Source organism: Homalodisca vitripennis, chromosome 1 (genome assembly GCF_021130785.1).
Source record: "Homalodisca vitripennis isolate AUS2020 chromosome 1, UT_GWSS_2.1, whole genome shotgun sequence".
Classification (NCBI taxonomy): domain Eukaryota; kingdom Metazoa; phylum Arthropoda; class Insecta; order Hemiptera; family Cicadellidae; genus Homalodisca; species Homalodisca vitripennis.
This window is the reverse complement of record NC_060207.1, coordinates 146,952,039-146,978,208: the sequence shown is the minus strand read 5'-3', so window position 1 is coordinate 146,978,208 and position 26,170 is coordinate 146,952,039. Positions and strand designations below refer to the sequence as shown.

At 33.3% G+C, this 26,170-nt stretch overlaps 1 protein-coding gene across 2 annotated transcripts in view; it reads right to left on the bottom strand.

Annotated features, from left to right (window-relative positions):
• The window catches only part of LOC124373482 (DNA polymerase epsilon subunit 2), a 54,732-nt gene extending 29,136 nt beyond the window's left edge, over positions 1-25,596 (bottom strand). Inside the window, exons 1-7 of one of the 2 annotated variants that reach the window (XM_046831851.1) lie at positions 25,279-25,596; positions 18,298-18,399; positions 15,378-15,525; positions 10,300-10,475; positions 9,375-9,579; positions 6,537-6,658; positions 3,408-3,549 (exon numbers count right to left, since the gene is read on the bottom strand). In XM_046831851.1, coding sequence (XP_046687807.1) covers positions 3,408-3,549; positions 6,537-6,658; positions 9,375-9,579; positions 10,300-10,475; positions 15,378-15,525; positions 18,298-18,399; positions 25,279-25,334 — 951 coding nt within the window. In that variant the 5' untranslated portion in view covers positions 25,335-25,596. Of the gene's footprint in view, positions 1-3,407; positions 3,550-6,536; positions 6,659-9,374; positions 9,580-10,299; positions 10,476-15,377; positions 15,526-18,297; positions 18,714-25,278 lie in introns of those variants that run through there. The other variant, XM_046831855.1, reaches the window with a different exon arrangement.
• Positions 25,597-26,170: the final 574 nt, after the last annotated feature.

Here is a 26,170-nt window from a genome sequence, read left to right as displayed (position 1 = left end):
ATGTCAACAAAGAAACAAAGGTTGTCCTATTTCCGGACCTATTTTACAGGAAAAGGCATTGTACTTTCGCAATGAAATCAATGAAGGTGAGAAAGATTTTATCACGACGATCTACTGTTAATAAATTTAATAAACAGACTTCCTGGTTGCAATGGGACAAATCAAACTGATATTGGAGAGTGGATGAGTAGGGACGAACAGTTAGAGACAACAGACGACACCATAGTTGAGATGGTCACAGACATGACAGCTGACGGGAGTGAGGAGACAGGCCCGGCAATGACTCACAGCGACGGCTACGTGGCACTGGATGCGGCCCTGCGCTACGTAGAGCAGCAAGCAGAGGCGACAGCGGCAGACACGTTATTGCTTCGGCAGTGGAGAGACATGGCTGCCCGTAAACGCTGCAGTGTGGTGAAACAAAAAACTCTAGACAGTTTTTTTAAGTAAGCATTGCATCTTTGGACCTCTGTAAGTAATTTCTTAATGCTGGTATTTGTAATAAAAGCATATTTCTTTTGTTTGCCTTCAGTTCTAATTATAACCCAATTTTTCTCAAAGTGTTCCGTATAATTCGAGTTCTTCACAATTCGAGGTACATTCTGGTCCCATTCACCTCGGATTACCGGGACTCTACTGTATTAAGAAATCAAATCTATTTGTCATGCTTTGAAATGTTTAAACCATTGTAACTCCTTTTTTCATTTTAAACCGAAGGTATAACAAGATATATAGTGTAACCTTTTGAATGATGAACTACTAAATTGAATGAAGTATAATTACCTTCTTTATTTAAAGGCCACTTATCATTCAGCCATGGTATAAGGAATTTTATTGGAATTTTATTGCTCCTCAGAATTGTAACTTAACAGCAGAAGAAACTTTTGATTTGTTTTATAATACATTTTTAGAAATTTTTAATCAATGCCATCCAATGCAAGAGATAAAGATTAATAAACCTAATAATAGAACTAAAAAGCAAAATTTAAATTGGTATATCCCCAGAGCTAGAGAACATGAAAAAGCAAATTTTGTGTTGTCATGACATTTATAATAGAACGAATAATGATAATTTACTCAACTTGCTGAGAACTCTTAGAAGGCGCTATAGACTGGCTATTAAAGAAGCAAAGAGACAGAGTAATGAAGATTACATAGAAAATTCAGTCAATAAATGTAGAGCAGCATGGACAATCATTAACAAGGCATCGGGGAAGGAAACCCTACGCAGTCGGTCCAGTAATATTCTGCCTGATGAATTCAACTCACACTGTGTGACAGCTATTGAAGAGATCAGTGCCAAAGTGAAAAGTTCTGTGAATAGTGCAAATCAATGTCTTAATAAGTTATTGCCTCCATTTGAGGAGTGTGTTTTTTTGTCCTGTCACTGTAGATGATGTTCGTAAAATTGTTTTATCTCTAAAAAATTCCCATTCTAAAGATGTGTATGGATTGAGTAGTATTTTAATTAAGGCTGTTATTGATTATATAATTGAGCCTTTGACATATTCTATTAATTGTTGTGTATTGGAAGGGATTTTTCCAACATGTTTAAAATTTTCAAAAGTTGTACCTGTGTATAAAAATGGCTCACTTGATTGTCCGAATAATTATAGGCCTATCTCATGTGTACCAATCTTGTCTAAGGTAATTGAGAAATTACTTAAACATCAAATATGTATTCATTTTGAAAATCTCAAATTATTTAGTTCTAGTCAATTTGGTTACCGCACTGATTGTTCAACGGTTAAAGCTGTAAATACTCTTGTAAATAATGTTCTCTTAGCTTTGGAAAATAATTGTTGGGCTCAGATCACACTTTGTGATCTGAGCAAAGCATTTGATTGTGTTAGACCTGATATACTGGTGAACAAATTGGAATTCTATGGGTTTCGTGCAAAGAATTTGAACATGTTAAGGTCCTATCTTGCAAATCGCAAACAGGTTGTTATGGTTAATGGAGCTTATTCCCAAGTGGCTGATATAAATATAGGTGTGCCACAGGGATCTGTGTTGGGTCCTGTTTTGTTTATTATATTTATTAATGATTTAAGTTTTAATGTCTCTAGTTTTACTACTATATATGCTGATGATACCACTTTGTTAAATAGTCACACAAATTTGCTTTACTTAAACAACTTGGTAGAGACTACAATGAATGAAACTGTTAACTGGTTTAATGTAAATGGTCTCTATTTAAACGCAGAAAAAAACAAAACAAATGTTAATAACTCTTAAGAATATTAATAGGCCTATATTTGAATCTGAAGTTTTTGTTAAGTTATTGGGGATAATAGTGGACAACAGGCTATCTTGGAAACAACACATTGATTATGTATGCAAGAGATTATCTAGGGTTATTTACTTATTGTGTAATTTTAAAAAAAATAGTATCACAAAGGTATATAAAAATGGCCTACTTTGCATTTTTTGAAAGTATTATTAGATATGGTTTAATAATTTGGGGTAATGGTACAGGCATTGATCAGGTGCTAGTAATCCAAAAGAAGGCTGTGAGAATTTTAGCGGATGCACCTGTGTTAGATCATTGTAAACCTTTGTTTGTAAATATTGGTGCTTTAACTGTTATAAATCTGTATATTTATGAGGTATTAGTAGATGTAAGAAAAAAGTCACACATGGTTTTGAAAAGAAATGATGTTCATCACTATAATACAAGAAATAAAGATAAGTTAAATGTAGATAGAGCTAGATTAGGTAAAACCATGAATTACCATACAACCTTAGGCATTAAAATGTTCAATTTGTTACCTTATGCTGTTCAAACTTTACCATGTCAAGTTTTTAATAATAAATTGTATTCTTGGCTAAAAAATAGACCTTTCTATAATATTAATGAATATTTTAGCTGTGAGATCGTTCATAAGGATTTTTAACTTTAGATTAGGCTAGTAATTTAAGCCTTAATATTTGACGAAGCCTATTGTAATTTTATTGAAAATTATTAATGGCCAATAAATTGTCTATCTATCTATCTATCTATAGAACATTAGAACATTATATATATATATATATATAAAGTAATGCTTATTTAAACGCATATGTGACAGATACGGCCAAATACAAAATAATTGAATCGGAAAAAGTAAGCGCTCTGTGGTGTAATGGTAGCACATTCACCCGGCAAGTGAGAGATCCGGGTTCGACTCCCGGCGGAGCAAGTACTTTTTGCGATTCAATGTTTATTGAAATTAAATAAGGATATTGCCATTTATAAAGTTTAACATATATATATATATATATATATATATATATATAATACATTAATACATTATATATATATATTAATACATATATATATATATATTAATATGTTAATACTTTTTTAATTACGTTAAAAATTGTTCAGCCAATTGGGGAAATATCTCTAATACTGTCTCGAATACCTTGTGTTGATCTAGCCAGATGTCTGATATAAAGACTATCATTGCATCTGTGTTACTTTCTTCAAGGCGTTTCAGTTTTTCGGAGTTTTTCACATTCAACTCATCTAGTCCTCCAAAGACATTGTTAGAGCCAAAGTATATCCTGAAAACAAAAAATGTATTAATAAACTGTTTTAACTGCTTAAAGAAGATGGTTAAGGATAGAGAGTTAGTTAAGGATAGGAAGTTCCTTTGTTAAGTAATGAAGGGGTTGTTTTCATACCCATAATTAACTGAGTGATCACTATTGCCCTTAGAATCATTCTAATAATTTTTTTGATTTTTTGCTTGAAGTCTATTATTGTCAATTTAATATAATGTGAATGGCGGCTATCTTGAAAATTTGTAGTGGTTGAGACAAACTGTTGAAATACTGAAGTCCTCAACTTAATCACCCAGACTACAAAATATATTATAATCCAGGTGAAAAGGTATTTTCATTGACTCATTAGATGTACAACTGAGTGCACTACAATGGTTTAGATACAATCTGTAAGCACTGTGGAGCAACCTAGCTCCACAGTGCACTCATTGGCGAACCTTGAACAACGTCAAACCTGTCGTCAGGCATTCCAAGACCTAGAGATCATGACAATTGTATCTCTTTACATACAAGAAAGTATCCTCTATGTGGACAAACTTACACCACCAAAAAACAGAGACTTCCACTCCTACCAAACTCGTCATGGCTCAAGATATAACTTGCCAGTCCATCGCACCACCCTATTAGAGAAAAAACCATCTTATGCCGGCTGCAGATTTCAAAACCATTTACCTGCATTCATGAAGGACTTCACTGGAGATCGGCTAAGACGAGAATTGATGACATGGCTAGTGAGAAGACCATTCTACAGCATAAGCGAATTCTTCAAAAACAACGGAGAACCCCTACAATCTGACTAAAGCTGAAATGATTTGTTTATTGACAATATTGTAATTCTTGATGAATGTACAATAAAAATATTTTGACTTGACTTTTTGACTTAGTTTTCTACACGTAACGTAGCTATGGTGGAAAGGGTTGAATCTATGTGAACGTTGAGTTTAACTCCAGTTTAGAGGTCATGTCTAAAACATCTTAGTAAACTTAATTGTGCACCTGATGAGATAATGAGAATATCTCTCCATCTAGATTACACTATATTTTGTTGTATGAGTTTCAAAACAATATAAAGAATTAATTTGAGCTTCTTTATTGTCACAAACATTTTTTTATCTTTTCGACAACGTTCATAATTTCAGATTCCAAGAATCAAGTCTGTGATTGCATCAGATTTCAGACGCTGCACTAAGAGGAAGGTGAACTAAAGCTAAACTCAACATTCACAAAATGTTAATGTTGACACAAATTATATTAAGAGTGTTTATATCTTAATTGAATTATTAATAGTTGAGATACTGTCACATAAAGTAACCAAAGATGGTCAAATATGTCTGTAATTTATACGAGGTTTGTCCAAAAAGTATCCGACCGCTGACCAGTAGGCGGCCGCAGCGTAACCGACTAACTCAAACCGGTTATTGGAGGGGAGGGGCGAGCCTACTCCTTCCCATATGATTCGGTCACTCAGTGAGTCACAGCGCTCTGTTCCGTACAGTACTGCCGTGTGTGTGCGTCGCATTTCAATATGACTGCACATGTTGAGCAGCGCATTTGCATTAAATTTTGCCAAAAACTTGGCCATTCATCATCAGAGACGATTACTATGATACGGAAAGTTTATGGTGACGTGTCTATGGGTGATAAACAAATAAAAGAGTGGTTTAGGCGGTTTAAAAATGGCCGCATATCAGTGGAGAGTGATGACCGATCTGGCGGGCCTTCAACGGCCAGAAACGCTGAAAATGTTGAACTGTGTGCAGCAATTAATGAAAACGATCAATTGACTGTCCGAGAACTGGAAGAAGATTTAGGAATACCAAAATCGTCAGTTTGTAACATTTTACACGAAGATTTAAAAATGAACCGTGTTTCAGCAAAATTTGTTCCTCTGCTGCTGACAGAAGACCAAAAGAACCGTCGACTTGAAATCCCACAGGACAATTTGGATTTAATAAAAAGTAACCCAGGGCTATTTAAAAAAGTTATTACTGGTGATGAGTCATGGGTTTATGGCTATGACCCTGAAACAAAGGCTCAACCTTCACAGTGGAAAACTCGCGAAGAGCAACGGCCGAAAAAAGCAAGACAATGCTGACAGTTTTTTTTTACCAGGACGGCGTTGTTCATCACGAATATGCTCCAAGAGGCCAGACAGTGAAAGAGGAGTATTATCTTGAGGTCCTAAGGCGGCTACGAGATGCAGTGCGAAGGAAACGACCTGAACTGTGGACAAGCCGTGACTGGATCCTGCACCACGACAACGCGCCAGCTCATTCCTCAAATCTTATTCAGCGTTTTTTGGTCAAACAGGACATCAACCAACTACGACAGCCTCCCTACAGTCCTGACATAGCTCCATGTGACTTCTGGCTATTTCCGAAATTAAAAATTCCTTTGAAAGAAAAAGATTTGACGATGTTGAACAGATAAACAAAATGCGACGACGGACCTGTTAATCAATCCGCTAAATGAATTTAAGGAGTGTTTCCGGAAGTGGGAGGAGCGTTGGAATAAGGTAGTGGCTTATGGAGGGGAGTACTTTGAAGGTTACCAGATTGCTGTTGCCGCAGAGTAACATCAGTTCATGCCAGACGTCAAGGTCAGATACTTTTTGGACAGACCTCGTATTACTTAAATCTATCATTTATATAATGAATAACTCTATTCATTATTTAACCTTAATCATTGGTCTTCAACATTGGTTTCATGTATATTTTTAACCTTAAATCAATCTAAGTTTAGGACAATCTGTAGTCATTGTTCCTCTAATTATCCTGAAATATCAAGAAATAAGTGTATTACAATTTCAAATTTTAAATTCGTGTTCTATTTATTGTTTATTTAACACAAAACATGTTATTGTGAAATAAAGAAATGAATCCAAGAAGAGCAGTAAAGCAATAATTTTGTTGACACCCATCTGTGCCACCTTTTGTCTTAGTGTACATTAGATGTTTTAAATGTATTTAACACTATGGTAAACTTACCTGCTGATTTCAGCATTCTCAGGCGGTGGGAAGCCTAGAGCTTGCACGTGCAAAACTCTGTCTTTGTAATTGCCTTCAACCAGTACGAAACAACTCTCTGTGAAGAATCCTGTATGATAATTTTACACACATCTGTCAAGGAATAATTATTACTGATGTTACAATTATTTATCCAAACCAATGTCAGCATACAGCATTTTTGAACATAAATTACAGATATGGCAGCGGTGTAAAAATGTAAGATTTATTTATTACAAACATCTAAATTTACTGGTGGCTTTTTAACAATAATTTAAGCTAAGTAGTCTTAATATAGTGTCTCTTGCTTCAAATCCCCATAAATACCTATGAGAATAACAGAAAAATTGTGTTATAGACTACTTAAGGACCATATAGGGTTGCTTTAGGAGTTAATTTGGCTCCTAACCTACAGTTCTTTCAGAGCTTTGGTGATATGCAGGCAATGTTGTGGGCAATCCCTGTCCAGGTGAAATATTGGTGTTGAGCTGTCCATGTTGTGCTACATCTTTACTCATTTGCTCTCATGTAGATGTAGAATCTAATCACTTTCCTATCTACTCTTGGGGGAAAGTCAAGGTAGAAACTCTTTGATGGTGCTGCGAGCAGTGACTGTACTGCTATGTGATTTATGGTGGCTTTACTATGTAACTGTCCTACTAGTATGGCCAGTTACTACTGTAGAGAAACTTTTTATTAGGTCAGACGCATATCCATTCTTCAATTTGTTTTATTCACCTGTTATATCTTTTGTGTATATTCTTCCATCCTCAAATAAGATTCAAACCAGTTTTGTAGTCACTGAAATTGTGTATATTCATGTTATATATATATATATATATATATATATATATATATATATATATATATATATATAACATGAATATATATATATATATATATATATCATTTGCCTTATTATATATTTTTATCTTGCTTATCTGCTTGCTTAACTCTTTGGAGTCAAATGAGATAGCGTCTGTCCCACTAGTAATGAGAAGCAAAAACATTTTAATAGTACAAGGTCCAAAGCGGATTTCTCTAGCATGAAATGTTCTAGAAGCTCAAACGAGCAACTAAATGCATTGATAATTTGATGAAGAAAATGTAATGAACAAATGATATAATAATATAAAGTAGAACAATGTATTAATGATAGGCCTATCATAATTTAAGTACATTGGAGTGATTCAGGTCTTACACAACATTTATTACTTAAAACCATACAGTTTAAACATTACAATTGCAGCCTACAGCAGTGATGTAAGTTTATTTATTTTTCTGCCCTTAGACTGGGTCAGAGCTATACCTTGATTTTAATCTACCTCCATTCACAATGCATAACATATTCCTTTTTTGCAAATAAAAAAAATCTTAAACATTCAACTAGTCATTGTATAACATTTATAAAACTGTAAACTGATAAAACAAATTTTTTTTATTATATATTTGACGCAACCACAGACACTAAATTTTTAAACAGTAGTTTGGGCATCTTTCCATTAAATTTTTTATATATTTAACAAAAATATATCAAACACAACTAGATGTGAATAACAATTGTGTATTTCTGTAAACTTTTAATTAAATTTAAATCAATGTTACAACATGTAAACAGTATATTTATTTATACCTTACAATTTACCAAGTCTACTCTGAGATTAAATATTTACTAGCTGCTATAAAAAATTATAAAATAAAATATTTTTAATACAGAAACAGTGGAATAGCCTGTTATATCACTCTTAAGCACTAACAATTTTAAGCCTGTATAGACAGTGCAACAATGGTAAGACCATTTACATAAATGATATTGCCAACTTGAAGTATAACTAGGTTCTTTTTGGAACTTCTACATAAATATTGCTCCAACAATAAGTCAATAATGTTTGTGAAATTTAAAAACTAATTTAAGAAATATAACTTAACTAGCATCACTTTTCATATAACAACGAATGGTCATGTTTACATTTGTTTATGCATATTTAAATTGCCTCCACTGATTGAGAATCCTACCTAATATGGAACTACACACTATTTATAATTACGCATTATTTTTTTAGTGCTAAAGACGTGAAATCAGTTGAAATTCGCTGTCAGATTTGTGATTTATATGGACAAAACACTGTGAGTGATGGAAAGGTACGCAAATGGGTAAGAGCTTACAATGATGGTTAAAAGAATGTTCATAACAAAGAACTAAGTAAATGAACCTCAATGATTACTGAAGATTTTGATATAGAAATAGAACAAAGTATGCTATGAAACCTTGTGAAAATCACACCAAGCTATTCAAAACAAAAGATAAGGCATGCTGAATAAAGAAAGGGATTGTTTTGCTGCATGACAATGCTAGCCCACATGCAGCATCTTTATATAATGAATAAATTGAAAATCTCATCACACGTGCCTGGGGACAATTTGATTATCCACCATATAGCCCTAAAATAGCACTCAGTGACTCATATCTTTTTCTAACTTAAGAGACATCTTATAAGTCGTGTCACAATGATGACGACAGTGTTAAAACAACCATGTTGCACTGGCTGTTAATTCAGACTGCTGATGACTTTATTAAGCTTGTTGTTTGATATATTTCATTTAATATTAGTGGCATTTTTTTAAATATAAAGGTGTTTTTTTTTTTTTTTTTTTTTTTTTTTTTTTTTTTTTTTTTTTTGTACTTACTTAAGAAACATGACTTGTACTATAAAGGACTGAAATATTTATATTACTGTAATTATGATTAATAATAAATATGCTTTCAAATAATTGTAGTAGTGGGTTTAATTTTCCACAATATAAGTGATAAAAGGATATTGCCTGAGAGAGGTCTAGAGGGACACATCCAGACGGATCCTCTATATAGAAGCGGTTCTCTTTGAGTTGGGTCAGCATGCCGAGAACAATAACCCTGTGAATGTTACTACCACTGCTGAGAAGATACTCTACAGGTTGCAGCTGAAACTGTTGACCCACTGAGAACAGTTCGTGTCGCAGAGTCCGCTGCTTCAGCAATGTGTACCTGTCCAAACATACAAGAGTTGGGTTAGCATGCCAAGAACAACAAACCTGTGAACGTTACCACCATTACTGGGCAGATATTCCACAGGTTACAGCTGGAACTGTTGACCTACTAAGACAGCTTGTATTGTAGATTTCACAGCTGAAACAATGTGTACTTGTCCAAATATACAAGAGAAGGATCAGCGTGCAAAAAACAATAATCATGTCAATATAGCTTCTACTGCTGAGCATATACATGTTTCATATGAATCTGTTGACCAGGGTGTATTACCACATGTCAAGTTGTAAAAAGCTATATTTTCAATGCTATCTGACAGAGTTTAACTAGAGACAGATAACATTAAGTGACTAGTTTTAAGGTACTTTTTAGATTTACCACATTATGCTCTACATTTATTTTTTATGTAAAACATTTTGTTTAGCATTTTAAACATACCATTTTTAGATACTTTCTGAGTTTACAATTTTAGGTTTAATATACACTTAAAGCTAAAACATACATTGTTCCAACCTATTGTGAAAGTTTGATTCACTGTATATGCTTAATACTATATGATTGAGTGTGAAACAATTATTGATTAAAATCTGATAATTATAATCACGATTTTTCTAATTTTGGAAAACAACAAAATAATATACTTGTATATTGAAATATACAAATACTTGTAATAGATGTTTTGTTTAAAATTAAAATTTAGAATTAATTATAAAAACCTACCTGTCCTTGAACATTTGACATTTAGAATCAGAGGATCCAAATAGTTCCAGTTGCTTTGATGAAGGCAGTGGCAAAAATTTCTTTCGGTCAATGTTATACACAAAATGAGGAACATCAAATGCTGATATAACATTGAAAGTTGTAATGTTTTCTTCTGTTTCACTTTTACAGCAATCCTAGAAACATTATTAAAACATTTTAGTATGACAAAATGCTTTTTTGGGGGTTTAGTTTGTGACTATGTCAAATTTATATTTTACTTAGATTTCTTCACAGTTGACATTAACTATTACATAAATAAAATTTAAAGTCATAAAACTTTATAAATCCTAACTAGGTATAAACAAAAATTTAAGTTTTATGTATTTCCACTAGAGAATATGTTAATTCATATACAGCGTTAATAACATTCTTTTATTGATTCATTTCTCAAATCAACAACAATGTCAATACGCAATTAACAAACAGAATGATGAAAACCAGAGTTTGGTAAGAGTCATTTGGGTTTTTTCAGGTGCATCAATTAAGGTATACCAGAAAGATTATTATGGTATGAACAAAGTTCTAAAAAACTTGTGTATTGGTTCCCATGGCCTCCTCAGCATTTGGAAAGTAGTTTCTAGCTCTTTTCCCAATTGCATGACTGGGCTGAATTCCAGAGTTAAAATGCTCAAGAAAGAGATAAAACAATTGAACTTTTTGATATACAATGATAATGTCCAAGTTTGTTTGTTAGAATTTATTATATACAAGCTTGTATGTCACACTTTCTGAGATGTGAGGGGTGTTGTTACTGCATTTGAAGGACAGTGAATATTGCTGTTGCTGTTTATTAGTTTTTTTGTCAATTTGTGGAACTCCTTACTCTTACCTAATTGTTAGATCATGCTCAACCACTTCTTGTTGCTGCTTGAATGCTTCTTGAAGCCGATTTAAGTGCACTCTCTCATGAGGTGTGTGATCATGTGACAATGAATTGTTTTTTAAAAGGTCTTCATTGTTTTAGGTTTAACAATTCTTGAATACTACGATAGCATCACCTTCTGTTGGCAGGCAAAGTAACAATGGTCTTGTTTTTCCATAATCTTCCTTTCCTAGGCAAAAAAAAGTTCCTCACTGGTATAGCAAGCTAACTAGAGTTAGAAGTTTGTTGACTACGTTGCAATCATGTGCCTTCAAGTTTTCAAGTGAGGATCGAGACTCAGTAGATAATAATGTTCTTGGCACACCTGCTCTGCTCATTGGATTCCGCAAGAAAGGATTAAAGATCTTCCTCTTTGTTGGATTGTAGAAGTTTAATATCTTTTTCAGCTTTCAGCAAGCGCGGTTCAAACTCATAGTGACTTCAGATAACTTATTTATAACTGAATAGTTTAAATTCCATTATTAGCATCCCTTTGTTATTCCTTAGTAGCAAGACGAGAAATTGATTTTTTTCCAAGGGAAAGAGACTGTAGTTCCCGCACCTAAAAGGACCTTTGCGCCACCCTCATTTATGTTTGTAACCTCAAAATTTGAGAACTTTACAGAAGCCAAATCAAATTTGGGGGCTCCTGTTCTCTAATGTCCTTGGAGCTGAGAAGATAATGTTAGATAAGAACGTAATGCCCCTAAGAATTTGTTAGATATGGCAGGACAGTTTAGCCATGTGTTCCACTGATTCTTCTGCTTCTCCGCAGGGTCTGCATTCATCATGACTAAGACCCACCTTCATAAGATGTTTTCTAAGGGGGGATGTCCTGTACTATCATCCCTACTATCAATCTTATATCTTCCTTACTTTGTTCTAGGAGAGATTCCCACTTTTAGCATAAGGAGAGATTAAACATCTTTGATTGTCTTAATCCTGAGGCCCCACTCCAGTTATTGAATCTAATACTCTTTTTCCCAATCTTTTACAGGAGCTTTGCTGTAGGGGAAGGCTACTTCACACACAGCCTGGTTCAGGCCCTACCATAAGAGATTCTGTACCTATTTTGGCAAGGGTGTTTTTTTGTTTCCATGAATGCTCTCAAGGACATCCAACCGAGTGTTACTCTGTTCTTCTTCACCAGTTCTACCAGAGCATTCTTGCATTCCAAAACTGCTTTCGAGTCAAACGAACAAGCGTCAAGTGCCTTTAATGCAGCATGGCTGTCAGAGTTAGAGAGGACTAAATATTCTGCTAAACTTATTGATTAGTTCATCAATTTTGCTGAGAATAACAGTACTTGAGCATAGGTAGGGGGACAATGCCAATTTTGTTAGTGTTATTGGCATACTGTGAGTATTCCGATTTTGTAACTCCAACACATTTTATATGGAACCAGCGTAGGTAATCAGAATTACACCACATATCATCATCCATGTTTAGAACTTGTTTCATACACACCTAATAGTATTACCTGTCATAGTGTATAGTTGTTCAAATGACTAATAATGCATTAGTTCTAACAAATACAAATAACAACTTTTGCAGTATAACAAAAATGTAAATGCATAAAGACACTAATACTCACTCTGTAAAATTGAGGTTGTGTTTAAAAAATTTTCAATGTTTGCTAGTTTGTGTAATACATCAACATGACACTGACGATATAAGTCAATCTTATAATCATAAAGGAAATTTACAACTGATTAAAAAGTTACTTATACCTAAGCTTCAAAATGAAAGATGAGTTGGATCACTAAAATTTAATCTTTTGACCCTGATAACTTTGAATAACAAGCGTTAACTTTGAATAATGATGTTCTTATGCACTTTAATAACTGCTTTAAAATGGCTGAAACTCCTTAAAGATTAGAATGGTTCAGCTTGTAAGAAGGTTGTAAGAGGATCCGGTCAATTCTACAGCATCTGACTGATGGTGTGAATGTGATCTTAAAATTCAGTTGTTTTAAACTTCAAATTTTGAGAGTAGTTTAGGGCTGAATATATTGGAAATATCTTTTGTTACATCATAAGTAATAGTAATATTCCTTTGGGTGACTAAGGCCTTTTAAAGATAATCAGATCATCTATGGGTGACAAAGAAGTTGAATTACACTAATTTCGTTATTGTGATCTAAAGTATATACACAAGAGCTCTTCCAAAAGTAACCAACTTTTGGTTATTGAAAAAATACTCAATCAGATAAATATATTATCTTTCTGTCCATTAAGATTTAAGCACTTATAATATCTTTAGACTAACTTAAAAATGCCTTCTTGAAAAATTCTTCTGTCTGTACCTTTAGTCAGTCAGTGACAGTGTCTTTGAGTTCACCATTGTCATCAAGACGCAGAGAGCCAGGTTAGTGGTCGGAAATTTGTAGAAAAGTTTTTCAAAAGCTCAGAGATTGGGAAATGTTAATTTTCTTTTAATTATTTAATTGATCCTGTCTACAAGTTCATCCCTCATCTCTGATGGCCTGCCACTCCTTTCTTCGACATTAATCCACTTAAAAAAATTACCCCTTTCACATACTGTCCCTTCACCCATAACGTTTGGTCCATAAATGACACAAAGTTCCCTATGAAAAGCTGCAGCTGAATATTTTTTTGCTGTAAAAATACCTAATTATAGCATGCACTTCTCATTTAGCGGGAAACTCAATGTAGCACACTTTTTGCAAAGTTATAGAAAATGAACAAGCACTCAAGTAACTAACCTGCAGTGCACACCATTGCGTGAGAGATTGTGCTACCAACCACCCCCCCCCCCCTGCTGCTACCAATGCTGAAAGCGAATGGAGGTTACTTTTGGAATAGCCCTGGTATACATTAAATTATTTTCACTATGGTATTGAATGGATGAATGTTACCTTATTTATGACCAACATGATTTCAACTGCTGATGGTACGTCAGCAGGTTACATTATGTTATTTTTAAATTCAACTGAATTGTAAAATTAAGCTTGTTTAATGAATCATTTATTGAACACACTAAAAGCTATTAAATTATTTAAAACAAATTCATTACTTTAAATAACCATTAAGTCTCTTGCTATAATTCAAGTATAATTCTCTATATAAATTCAAGTTAAACTGTATATTTTTATAACGGGTATATTTTAATTAGAATAGCTAAACATAAAATGTTTAGTATATACTCGTATTATGTAAGAATGGCCTTGTCAATCACACAAATTGTGTTAAAAAACAATTAAACTTCTGACTTCTGGATAACATGGAACCTTGTTACGGTTGTAAAGGTAATCCTTTTGTGAAGAAGCAATGGAATTTGGATGACATTCGGCCTTGCAAAAGAGACAGACACCATTTAGTGATGAAGCAATGGAACTGGATGACGTTCAGCCTTGTAAAAGAGAGAAAGTCACTGTTTAGTAATGAACCAGTTAAATATAGATGGCTTCAAGCTTTGTAAAACGTGTCCTTTATAATTTAAATATTTAAAAGCTACAAAACATATAAGAAAAACTAAATATGTTGTGTATTTACCACCAACGTGAAACTGGCCATAGATTTCATCCATAGAAAGAAAGAGTACCCAGATCTATGTACTGTACGATTTTGAGGTATGGTCATTTATAGATTTGTTTTTTTTTCTGTATTTCACCTGTAAAAATGAGTCAACTTTGTTCATTAAAACCGGTCTTTGTAGTTTTGGAACGCCTGTTAAGTAGATTCTATAGATTTTGTATTGTACTTATTCTTTTTGTCTTCAAATAATAAAATTAATTTAGTTTCGTTTAAAGAACTAGTTTAGGAACTCGGTTAGAAGTAGTTCAGGAACTAGGTTAGGAGTAGTTTACAAACCAGGTTAGAATTCATGTCACAGGATTAGTTCTTTCTATGGATGGAATAAATAGGATTTCTCCTATAATTATATACAACAAAAAATAAGGGTGTAAAAATGTTAAGAGTTAACATTGTTTTTATGAAGCATATATTAAGTTTCTTTTACTACAACAAGTTTTATGAACCCACACAGGATTTGACTCCAAGAACTCTCAGTTGAAAGCTAGAGGCTATAATTAGATTACATCAGTACTTTCCATGTAATGTCACACTTTAAATAGACTATTTCTAAAGAGCTTTAGATGCTGCTTTGAACTTATTAGAGTAGATTAACACTGAACTTAGATTATATTCTTACCAAAATTGCTGCTTCAATCAGCTGTTTCTCTACAAATGGAGTTTCCAAAGTCTGCTTTTGAATGTAATCAACAACTTTATCAAGCCATTCTTCTCGTTCAGCTTCATCTAAGGGACTTATTTGAGCAGCAAAATAATCACAAGCATCACTAAAAATGAAATAAAATTCAATTCAATTAAGGAGTATTTAGAAAAAAGTATATTTCACCCAATGGATGATATTACTGGATTTAACACTATCCAGTTGAACATGTAATGAAAATTTTAAAACTAAATATAATAATATTAAAAATGAAATTTGGGGTGATAGAATATTATATTTATTATTCAGATTTTATTATTTAGGCTACATAATCTCAACAAAATCACATGTTAAAAACATTTATTTATGAACATTCTTTCAACTTTATTTTAAAAACAAACAACCTGCTCTCTTCATGAAAATGTGGGCACAGTTTCAAGAATTGAGATAGAGTTAATAGGGCCTCTCTCAACTGCACTTTTACAGTGAGTGACCAGTGACAGCATGGTTGTTCTTTACTCTTTATAAAATCACTCTATTCTTCAGGGTTTTAAGTCAGACTCATTCAAAATAAAACATCTGAAATCTAAGGAAATTTCCTAGTTTGTTAAGGAAGAGATAGCCTAAAAATATTTAAGAAAATTAAATACTGAATTTTACCATAGATCTAAGTTAGGCTTTTGATTACAAATCCATGTTACTCTGATGTTGAGAGGAAAATAATAAACATTTCCTTAGACCTAATATACACTACAAGTAAAATTTAGTCCATAGAACAAGCGAAATAAAGGCAAAGTACGATAAGTGGACCTGGTTTATTATATAAATTAGTATAATCATCGAACCAGAACGATCAAACAAATAATTACAACAAAAATAGGAAGAACTCATAAATAAGTAAGAACTGATAAAAACATAACAAACATGTGAAATAGAAAAAAATAATAACTACATTTACAGCAAAAAAAAAGGAAATTTACAGACTATCTATGTTTTCACCTAGTTGCAATGTTTAACCACTTTCAAGAAATGGTTGAAAGCTTCATCTTCAGAAAACCGTTTCTCTTCTGTAAATTTATTCACAAAGATGATCTACAAGCAGGTTGGCTGATATGCCACTTTTCAAACCTTGCTTCACAGTCTTCCACGAGGTTTCGACTGTCTCAGTGTTAGCACTAGTTGCCAGGTCTAAAAAGTTTTCACTATGATAGATAATAAAATGGACAAAACCAAATTCACTCAATCCAAAATATGCCTTCCACATCTGTGACTATGGTTGTTCCAGGCTTTACATGATTTAATACAAGAGGAATAAGGGTTTTTGAAGCCTCTTGTTTGTTTTCAGAATAAACCTCACATCTGTATCTACCACCATGATTTTGACCCTCTGATATGGCTTCAATTCTAAAACTAATATCCATGTATTCCTTCTACCTCCCTTTGTTATATTTTCATTTTCCTTTTTTACATTCGTCTATTTCCACCACCACTCTAGGACCTCCAAGCTTTACTTCTCTATTAGGGCAGAGTATGATTTAAGGGAACCCGGTTTTTTATATCGAAATTATCAAACGATTAATTATTATACCCATCAATACAATAAACTAATAGTAATTAATTAGAACAATAACTAAATCATCTGCACCAACTGTACACATATTCTCATACTCTAAACATAATTTGTTCTATGCGTAGCTTCTTTTAAATAAATAAAGATTAATTCACTTTGGGAAACTAAACAAGATAACACTAAAAGATGATTTAATGTGCCTTTCTCGGGTTCAAGATGTATGATTTGCTCTTACATTTTCTTTATTATTTAAATGACATTTTTCCTGTCCCCTGTCTAAATGTTATTGTTTAATTAATAGTTATGGTACCTTAATTATTTATGACATTACACAATTGTTTAATCTATTTTTATTAATTTGAAACATGTGGTTTTAATTTAGTATTTTAGATATTTTTATATCGATTGATAGTTCTGTTATTCGATATATAAAGTATCGATGATTGTAATAAGCGAAATAAAAACTGGATCCACTTATCGTACTCTGCCCTCTACTAAATTGTTCATCAATCCATACAAAACAAACCTCTCTACAAAATGACAGACATTCAGATATTATACTTCTTGATGGGCTGTGTAAATCGAAACTGCACTCAACAATTAAAAAATGCATAGTTTCTGGAAAAAAGTAGGCTAAATCAAAGTCAGAATATTGCCATAAAGTCCAAACTTTGTTAAAAAAAATGTTCTTCAGTGCATTTTTACTGATATAATGTCCAACATTAGCTTTTTTCATATCTTGACACAGCCATATTTACTTTGTTATCAATTGACTTAGTATCTTTCCCCTAAATTCCATATAGGCTAATGGGTTTTTCAGTACCAGTCCAAAATCTAATATAAAGCCAATAAAAACATGTTTTATCAAATTTTAAAGCAATTGTATTTAGTTTTCTAAAGTTGACTGCCATTTTGAATTAGACAAAATCATTGATTTAAAAGTTAAATTTTAAATTTATTATCTGAAAGTGTTTACAGTTAGACAAACGATTTATGTAAACTGTTCAAATAATTACCCATTATTGATTGGTTATATCAATGATTATAATTAAGTAACTTAATACCATTTGTCAATTTCGATATAAAAAACAGTCCGCTTATCTTACTCTACCCCTAAATAATCCTATTTATTATACTTAAAAATACAATTGTAATTGTTAAGAAACAAAGTCATATTTGTATTTGTTTATTGAAATTTAATATTTCAATATGAGATTTCAACATGAAATTTGAACACATTGAATACATTTTAAATTATGTACATTAGAAAAGGCTGTTATCAGATGTTAGTGGGTTAAAACTAAGATTATGGAATGGATGTTTTCTTACCTTCTGATGGAAAGTCCATTAAATTTCATAGAGGACACAATGAGTTTTTTTACTGGTGCAATGTCAGACATTATGGATATTGCTGTATTAATACTGTGGCACCTAAATATTAATCATAGTTTTAACATGAATAAATTACTTAATTTTAAGAACATAAAGAGTTTATTCCTGCATAACTTTAATTTTAGCCTAAGTTTCACTAAACCCTATTATAGTGTATGATAACTATCAATTTTTATTTCTATTTACAACTTGATATGATATCAATAAATTATCATACAATCTTTTATGACAAACCACAGTACTATACACGCAAAGATTAAAATTAATCCAAAAACCGATAGTATAATATTACTAACACCACTACCATAATAAACAAACAACTGTTCACTTTCCCGCGAATTACAGATGTCTGCTACATACTCAGCGACAGCTGAAGAAACCGACTGCCAATAGCATGATCAAACTTTTTCCTACAAAAGCCCAACATGGAGGAAAATGGAGGAGAGGAACTAAATAAATTAGACAACTAATATTGTATACTTGTATAGGTAGAGCCATTAATTCTCAAAATTGAAACCGATAACATTATTTATTTAGATGCTTAAGTTGTAAATAATTAACCACGTACTTATAATAAATAGTTATTTATTCCATCAAAAATACCAGTGCAAATGATCTATATATATAAAAGAAAGTCGTGTTAGTTACACTATATATAACTCAAGAACGGCTGAACCGATTTGGCTGAAAATTGGTAGGGAGGTAGCTAAGAACTGGGAGAAGGACATAGGATACTTTTTATCCCGTTCCCGATTCAGGATTCCGCCCCACTGGTCTCTAGAAGTTACAAAAATACCCGTAAGAAATGCATTGCAGCAAACATAATATGTTATTAAGTGAAAGAGCCTGTTCAAATTTAATCAGCTGTTCTTTGTAAACATATATAATGCGAGAAAAGAAATATATGTTTATATCATTTAATTACTATTTTTAAATTTATTTACACCTATAGTTTGAAAGCATAGAGTAAAAAAACTGTATCTTGAAAAAAAAAAACAATTGTTTGAATTCCAAAATGTAAACAAACAACTGTAAATTTGATTGACACTTTGACAGCTGCCTGTGTCATTTTTCTGGGTTACTCAGTCAAACAAAATGAAATCATGGCTACTGACATATAGATTGTCCTTTCAGTTATACTTAATAATCAGTCAATCATGAAGTGATTTTTTTTTTACCTTTGCGATAATCTGTTGGTTTTTAAAAAAGACAAACAACTTATTCCTTCGATTGCTTTCGGTTCGGATAACTTTGTTTCGCACGAAATTAAACGATTTGCGAATGTTTGTGAACATTGAGAGGATTATTATAAAGATGCCGCGACCCAGAAGATCAAATCTGTCTCAACAAAGCCGTAATGCAAGAAGGCTTCATAACGTTGTGAACAATTCTACTGAAGAAGAACGTGAAATCGGACGACAAGAGCGTCGTGTTGGTATGGCCCGACTTCGTGCTTCTCAATCTCAAGAGCAGAAAGAGGAAGCCCGTGAAACAGCTCGCTTGGCTATGCGAAATCGGCGAGCTAATCGTACTGATTAATAACTAGATCAAGTTCGACACGCAAGAAGGAATACATCAGCTGTTGATTTGAATAGAGCATCATTTAGTTATGATTGCACTTATGATTACAGTTCGCATGTATCTGTACTTATTGGTCCAATGGATGTTGTTTGTGGGCATTGAAGTTTGTTGGAGAGTCGCTTGAATTGTGTTGTCTTAATGGCAAAGTAAAATTGCCAATACTGACTCCCCCTCTTGATCCATTGCAATCATTGCTTTCTGGAGAGAAACGCAAGAATCACGACATTTTCTTGCTAATACTCAAAAATACAATAGTTGTTTTCAAATGACATCATTTGGGGCAAACACAATTCAAGAACATGGATTTAATCCGACATTCAAGGTAATTAATGATAAAATAAATATTTACTTTATTTCATGTATTCTTGAAAATGATTTTATGTTTTTATTATTATTAGGTGCCTTAATAAAATTGTTGTCTCAATTACATAAACTTTCCTATCTTTACAGATTCAAGGTCAAATTCACCATCGAATTGGATCATTGCTACCAGTTGTGGATGGACAGTATAAATTCCTACAAATATACTTTATGGGTAATATGGAGGAGCAACTTGATCGCCGACATGAGATCGACACAGCAACGAAAAGAACAACTCTTTCAGATCTTCAGTGTTTTCTTGATGAACATCATGCTTTGATCAGGCTCTTTAAGACTGCATTGGAGCGCATGCCAAGTGATGATTACAAAGTTGTGATAAGAGCAGACAAACGACCAGCTGGAACACATGAACGCAGATTCAATGCTCCAACGATAGATGAAGTTGCCATCCTGGTTGTAGGTGAAAACATGGAAACACGCGATATTGCTCTTACACGTCGCGATACAGGGCATCTGCAAAAAATGTATGAAACACACCGATCGTATGATGCACTGCAATATCCACTGATGTTTTGGCAAGGAGATGATGGATATCATTTCAATATCAAGATGATAAATCCATTAAATGGTAAATAATATTTTTTTGTATAAATGTAGCTTTGTGAAGTTTTAGTTTAAATGAAAAAATAATTCTTGGATGTCAACTAAGGGATTAGAGGCTATTTCTTTGGAAAATATTGAGCAAATAATAATTGATGATTCAATAATGAATAATGTAATAAATACATTTTAACCTTAACTTAATTAAATGTTCTCAAAGATAAATTGCATATAGAATATGGATATGTTCACTAATTTGCCCTCTTTTTTCAGGTGAAGAGACGAACAAGAAGCTTTCTGCAATGAATTTTTATGCATACCGTTTGATGATTCGTCAAAATGCAGATAACTATTTGTTGCGTTTTCGTCGGCTGTTTCAGCAGTATTGCGTTGATATGTATGTTAAAAATCGAAACAGAGCGTCTTAATTTCATTCGGTTGAATCAAGCCCAAACTGAGATCAGAAGAGTATATCCATTTGCGCGATGCAATTAGCACTGATGGAGATACTTCAAATATTGGTCGATTGACTATTCTGCCAGCGACATACACAGGTAGTCCACGTCATATGCATGAATATGCTCAAGATGCGATGACATATGTTCGTCATTACGGTAGACCAGATCTGTTCATTACCTTTACATGTAATCCAAAATGGATAGAAATAGTTGAAATGTTACTTCCTGGTCAAACATCAAGTGATCGGCACGACATCACAGCACGTGTCTTTAGACAAAAGATCCTGACTCTGATGAACTTTATTGTAAAGCAACGTGTCTTCGGGAATACTCGATGCTGGATGTATTCAATTGAATGGCAAAAACGTGGCTTGCCCCATGCACACATTCTGATTTGGTTGGTAGAAAAAATTCAACCAGACCAAGTTGATGATATCATATGTGCTGAGATCCCTGATCCTGAAACAGATCCAGACCTACATGATGTTGTAATCAAGAATATGATTCATGGTCCATGTGGCGTTATCAACCCTCAATCACCGTGTATGGTCAACAGTGCCTGTTCAAAACGGTATCCACGAAAATTAACGGCAGAGACTATTACAGGCAATGATGGCTATCCTCTATATCGGCGTTGGTCAATCGATGATAATGGTCGAACTATCACAATAAAAGTGAAAGGTAATGATTTTGTGGTCGACAACAGTTGGATTGTTCCATATTCACCACTACTTTCCAAAACGTTTAAGACACATTGCAACATTGAGTATTGCAATTCAGTAAAATCAATCAAATATGTCTGCAAATATGTTACTAAAGGAAGTGATATGGCAATTTTTGGAATCCAAGCCTCCAACACCTACGATGAAATCATGCGTTATCAAGTTGGTCGATATGTAAACTGCAATGAGGCAATTTGGCGTATATTCTCATTTCCTATTCATGAACGCCATCCTACTGTTTTACATTTGTCGGTTCATCTTGAGAATGGTCAACGAGTGTATTTCATCAAATGTGGTCCAACGTGCTGCTTTACCTCCAGCGAAAACATTGACCAGTTTTTTTGAGATTTGTCAGAGCGATCTGTTCGCACAAACTTTGCTATACTCTGAGATGCCACGATACTATACTTCGAACTCTTCATCAAAAAAATTTCAACGTCGGAAGCAAGGCGATGTGGTTACTGGTCATCCAGGTGTACGTTCTACAGATGCTCTGGGTCGTATTTACACAGTTAATCCGAAGAATGATGAATGCTTCTTTTTGCGATTGTTGTTGGTAAATGTCCGAGGGCCAACATCATACGAATCACTACGAACAGTGAATGGTATAGTTTGCCCAACATTTCGTGCTGCATGCCAAGAGCTAAATTTACTAGAGAATGATAATCATTGGGACATGACAATTGCTGAAGCGGTTATATCTGCAAATTCAAGTCAGATACGGACATTATTTGCTATCATTATTTCCACATGTTTTCCATCAAATCCACGTGACCTGTGGAACAAATACAAGGATAACATGGCAGAAGACATTTTACATAGGCTTCGTGTTAGTATGAGAAATCCCAATCTCGAAGCTAACGAAGAGATTTATAACCAAGCTTTAGTCTTGATTGAGGACATGTGTTACCTCATGTGTGACAGTATGTTAGTTAAATTGGGAATGCCAGCACCAAATCGCGGAATGAATGACGCATTTAATCGGGAGTTGGAGCGTGAACTTGAATATGATTCACGTGAATTAGAAAAATTAATTCAAACAAATGTACCCCTGTTGAACCCCCAACAAAAGGAAGTTTATAGTACATTAATAAAGGCAATTAGTGATGGAAATGGTGGGTTATTATTCTTAGATGCCCCCGGTGGAACTGGAAAGACATTCCTAATGTCATTGATTTTGGCTAATGTTCGTGCAAGATCTGATATTGCAGTAGCAGTTGCTTCTTCTGGGATAGCAGCCACATTATTGGAAGGATGTCGTACGGCTCATTCAGCGCTGAAACTGCCTTTGAATCTTCAAACCACTGAGCAACCAACGTGCAACATATCAAAGAACTCAGCAATGGCAAAAGTTTTAGTAGCGTCAAAAACTATTATCTGGGACGAATGCACAATGTCCCATAAACGTGCATTGGAAGCACTTGATAGAACATTGAAAGATCTGCGCAATGACACAAGATGTTTTGGAGGCGCATTAATTTTGCTGTCTGGTGATTTCCGCCAATCACTGCCAGTTATTCCTAGATCGACTGCTGCTGATGAAATAAACGCTTGCCTAAAATCATCAAATTTGTGGCGTTATGTTAAAAAAACTACAGTTTACTGCAAACATGAGAGTTGAATTATTAAACGATCCATCTGCTCAAAATTTTTCTAATCAGTTGTTGTGATAATGGTTGTGTTCCTGTAGACCAAGAAAGTGGATTGATTTCATTTCCATCCAATTTTTGCACCTTTGTCTCAACAAAAGATGAATTAATCAGCAAAGTATTCCCAAATAGCAATACTAATCACAAAAATAACAATTGGTTGAGTGAGCGAGCAATCTTGGCAGCTAAGAACAAGGATGTGGATGACTTGAACTTTTTAATTCAGAGTCAAATTGATGGTACTCTGCAAACATTCAAATCTATTGATTGCGTAACAAATAAAGATGAGGCCACTAACTATCCAACTGAATTTTTAAACTCTTTGGATGTGCCCGGCTTACCACCCCATAATTTACTTTTGAAGGTTGGTGCAGTAGTCATAATGCTTCGCAATCTAAATCAACCAATATTATGCAATGGAACGCGTTTGGTTGTAAAAGAATTGATGATAAATGTGATTCACGCGACGATTCTTAAAGGAAAATTTAAAGGTGAGGAAGTTCTTATTCCAAGGATTCCGATGATTCCTACCGATATGCCTTTTGAATTTAAACAAACTCAGTTTCCGATTCGTCTTGCATTTGCCATGACGATCAATAAATCACAAGGCCAATCTTTGAGCGTTTGTGGACTAAATTTAGAAAATCCATGTTTTTCTCATGGACAATTATATGTGGCATGTTCACGTGTCGGCAAACCATCTGCTTTATTCATTCTTGCACCTAATAACAAGACAAAAAATGTTGTATATCACAAGGTACTCGACTGAAGAAAGAGAATCAATATTAATAAATTAATGTATCTGTGGCTTTGCTGCTTATTGCGATTTAAATTATTTTAGATAACTTACGAATTGTGTTTTTTATTTTGTTTTTCTATTTAAATTTCAGATTAGTTGTGAAGGAAAAAAAATCACACAGGACCTAATTTGATTTATTTTTTACTTTGTCTTTTATTGTGCACATTTCAAGCACCAATGTGGATGCTGTGGACCCTTTAAGGCGGTACGAAGTTCGCCGGGTCAGCTAGTAAATAACATAAATGGAATGTACACTACCACAGTTTCAAGTAGCATGGCAGGGCAACAACAATAAAAACATGAAAATAAAATCAGTCCAGTTTGTGAATGTTCTTTGAAAAGAGCAGATCTTCACTGCGTACCGTCTGTGTTCCTCGTTTATCACAATACATCGCCAGTATGTCAATAGTTCATAGCTTATGTCTAATATTTCTACAACTGAAACATGAAAACAAACAAAATTACCTTAATCTTTAAAACAAAATTTGTAAATAAACTACTTAATTCGAGTTTTTGGTCTATTTTATAACCATAAGTATATTATGCAAAAGGTTGCGAAAATAACTTGATACTTATATTTTAAAGCTAAATAAAGAAGCACTCATCTCTACTACCATTTTTACATTTGGCTATATAGACAGACTATATTTTTACATTAGCACATTGTTAAAAAAAAACTTAAATCACTATAGCGAACAGCCAACATTTAATTTTCAGAGAACAAATATTCTTATATTAGGACATAATTTGATATTACATTGTAAACTATTGAAATATTTTGGACTTACCTAAACAAAAGACTGTCTGAACAGTGATTTCTTAACTTTAGGCACTCGAAAAACATTATTGCCACAACTTCGTGTACTGTAAAATAGTTGGTTTGTACCCGTGTTACCACTGTCAATATAAAACAAGCGCAACATTTTATAGATAAACAGATGCTGCATTTGTAATATTTTTAATTGATGTTATAATGGAAAAGAACTTTCTCTCTTTCGTGTGCTAAGAATTATTCTTATAAAATGTTTTCGAAGGACACGTAACTTATCAATATTATACTTAAAAGTTCCTCCCCAGCACTGAATCCCGTATTGTAATTTTGAATATATTATCGCAAAATTTAGAGTCCTTAATAAGTATTCATCACAAAAAATGTTCAAATAATAACATTTTTCAAATCTGGTTTTAGTTGTGAATGTATGGAATGCACATGTTTTTCCCACGTAAGTTCTCATCTAAACTAACTGGAAGATATTTTTAACTGTTTTCTTTATTTATAACTAAGCAGTCACAATTTTGATCAAAGCAAGCTAATTTGTAATATTTTTAATTTGATAAGAAATTAAGACTTTTAAACTGAAAATTTACATACCTTGTTTCATTAACGTTTATTTCCATTTTATTGTTGTAACACCAGTTTCTCAAAAGCAGCTTATCACTGGAAATATTTACCCATATATATTAAATATTTTTATTAGAATAAAATACAGCTGTAATCTGCAAAAGCGCTTTGAATTCCATGGAAATTTGATTCTAATAAGTCGTTTATAAACATCAAAATTAAAGTAACCTACTACACTGAGCCTTGGGGCACTCTACTTTTAACAATAGTAGGGATTCTAAATCGATTCTTTATTTTTAAGCGCTGATTCCTTCCTGTTAGGAATTTTTCAAATCATT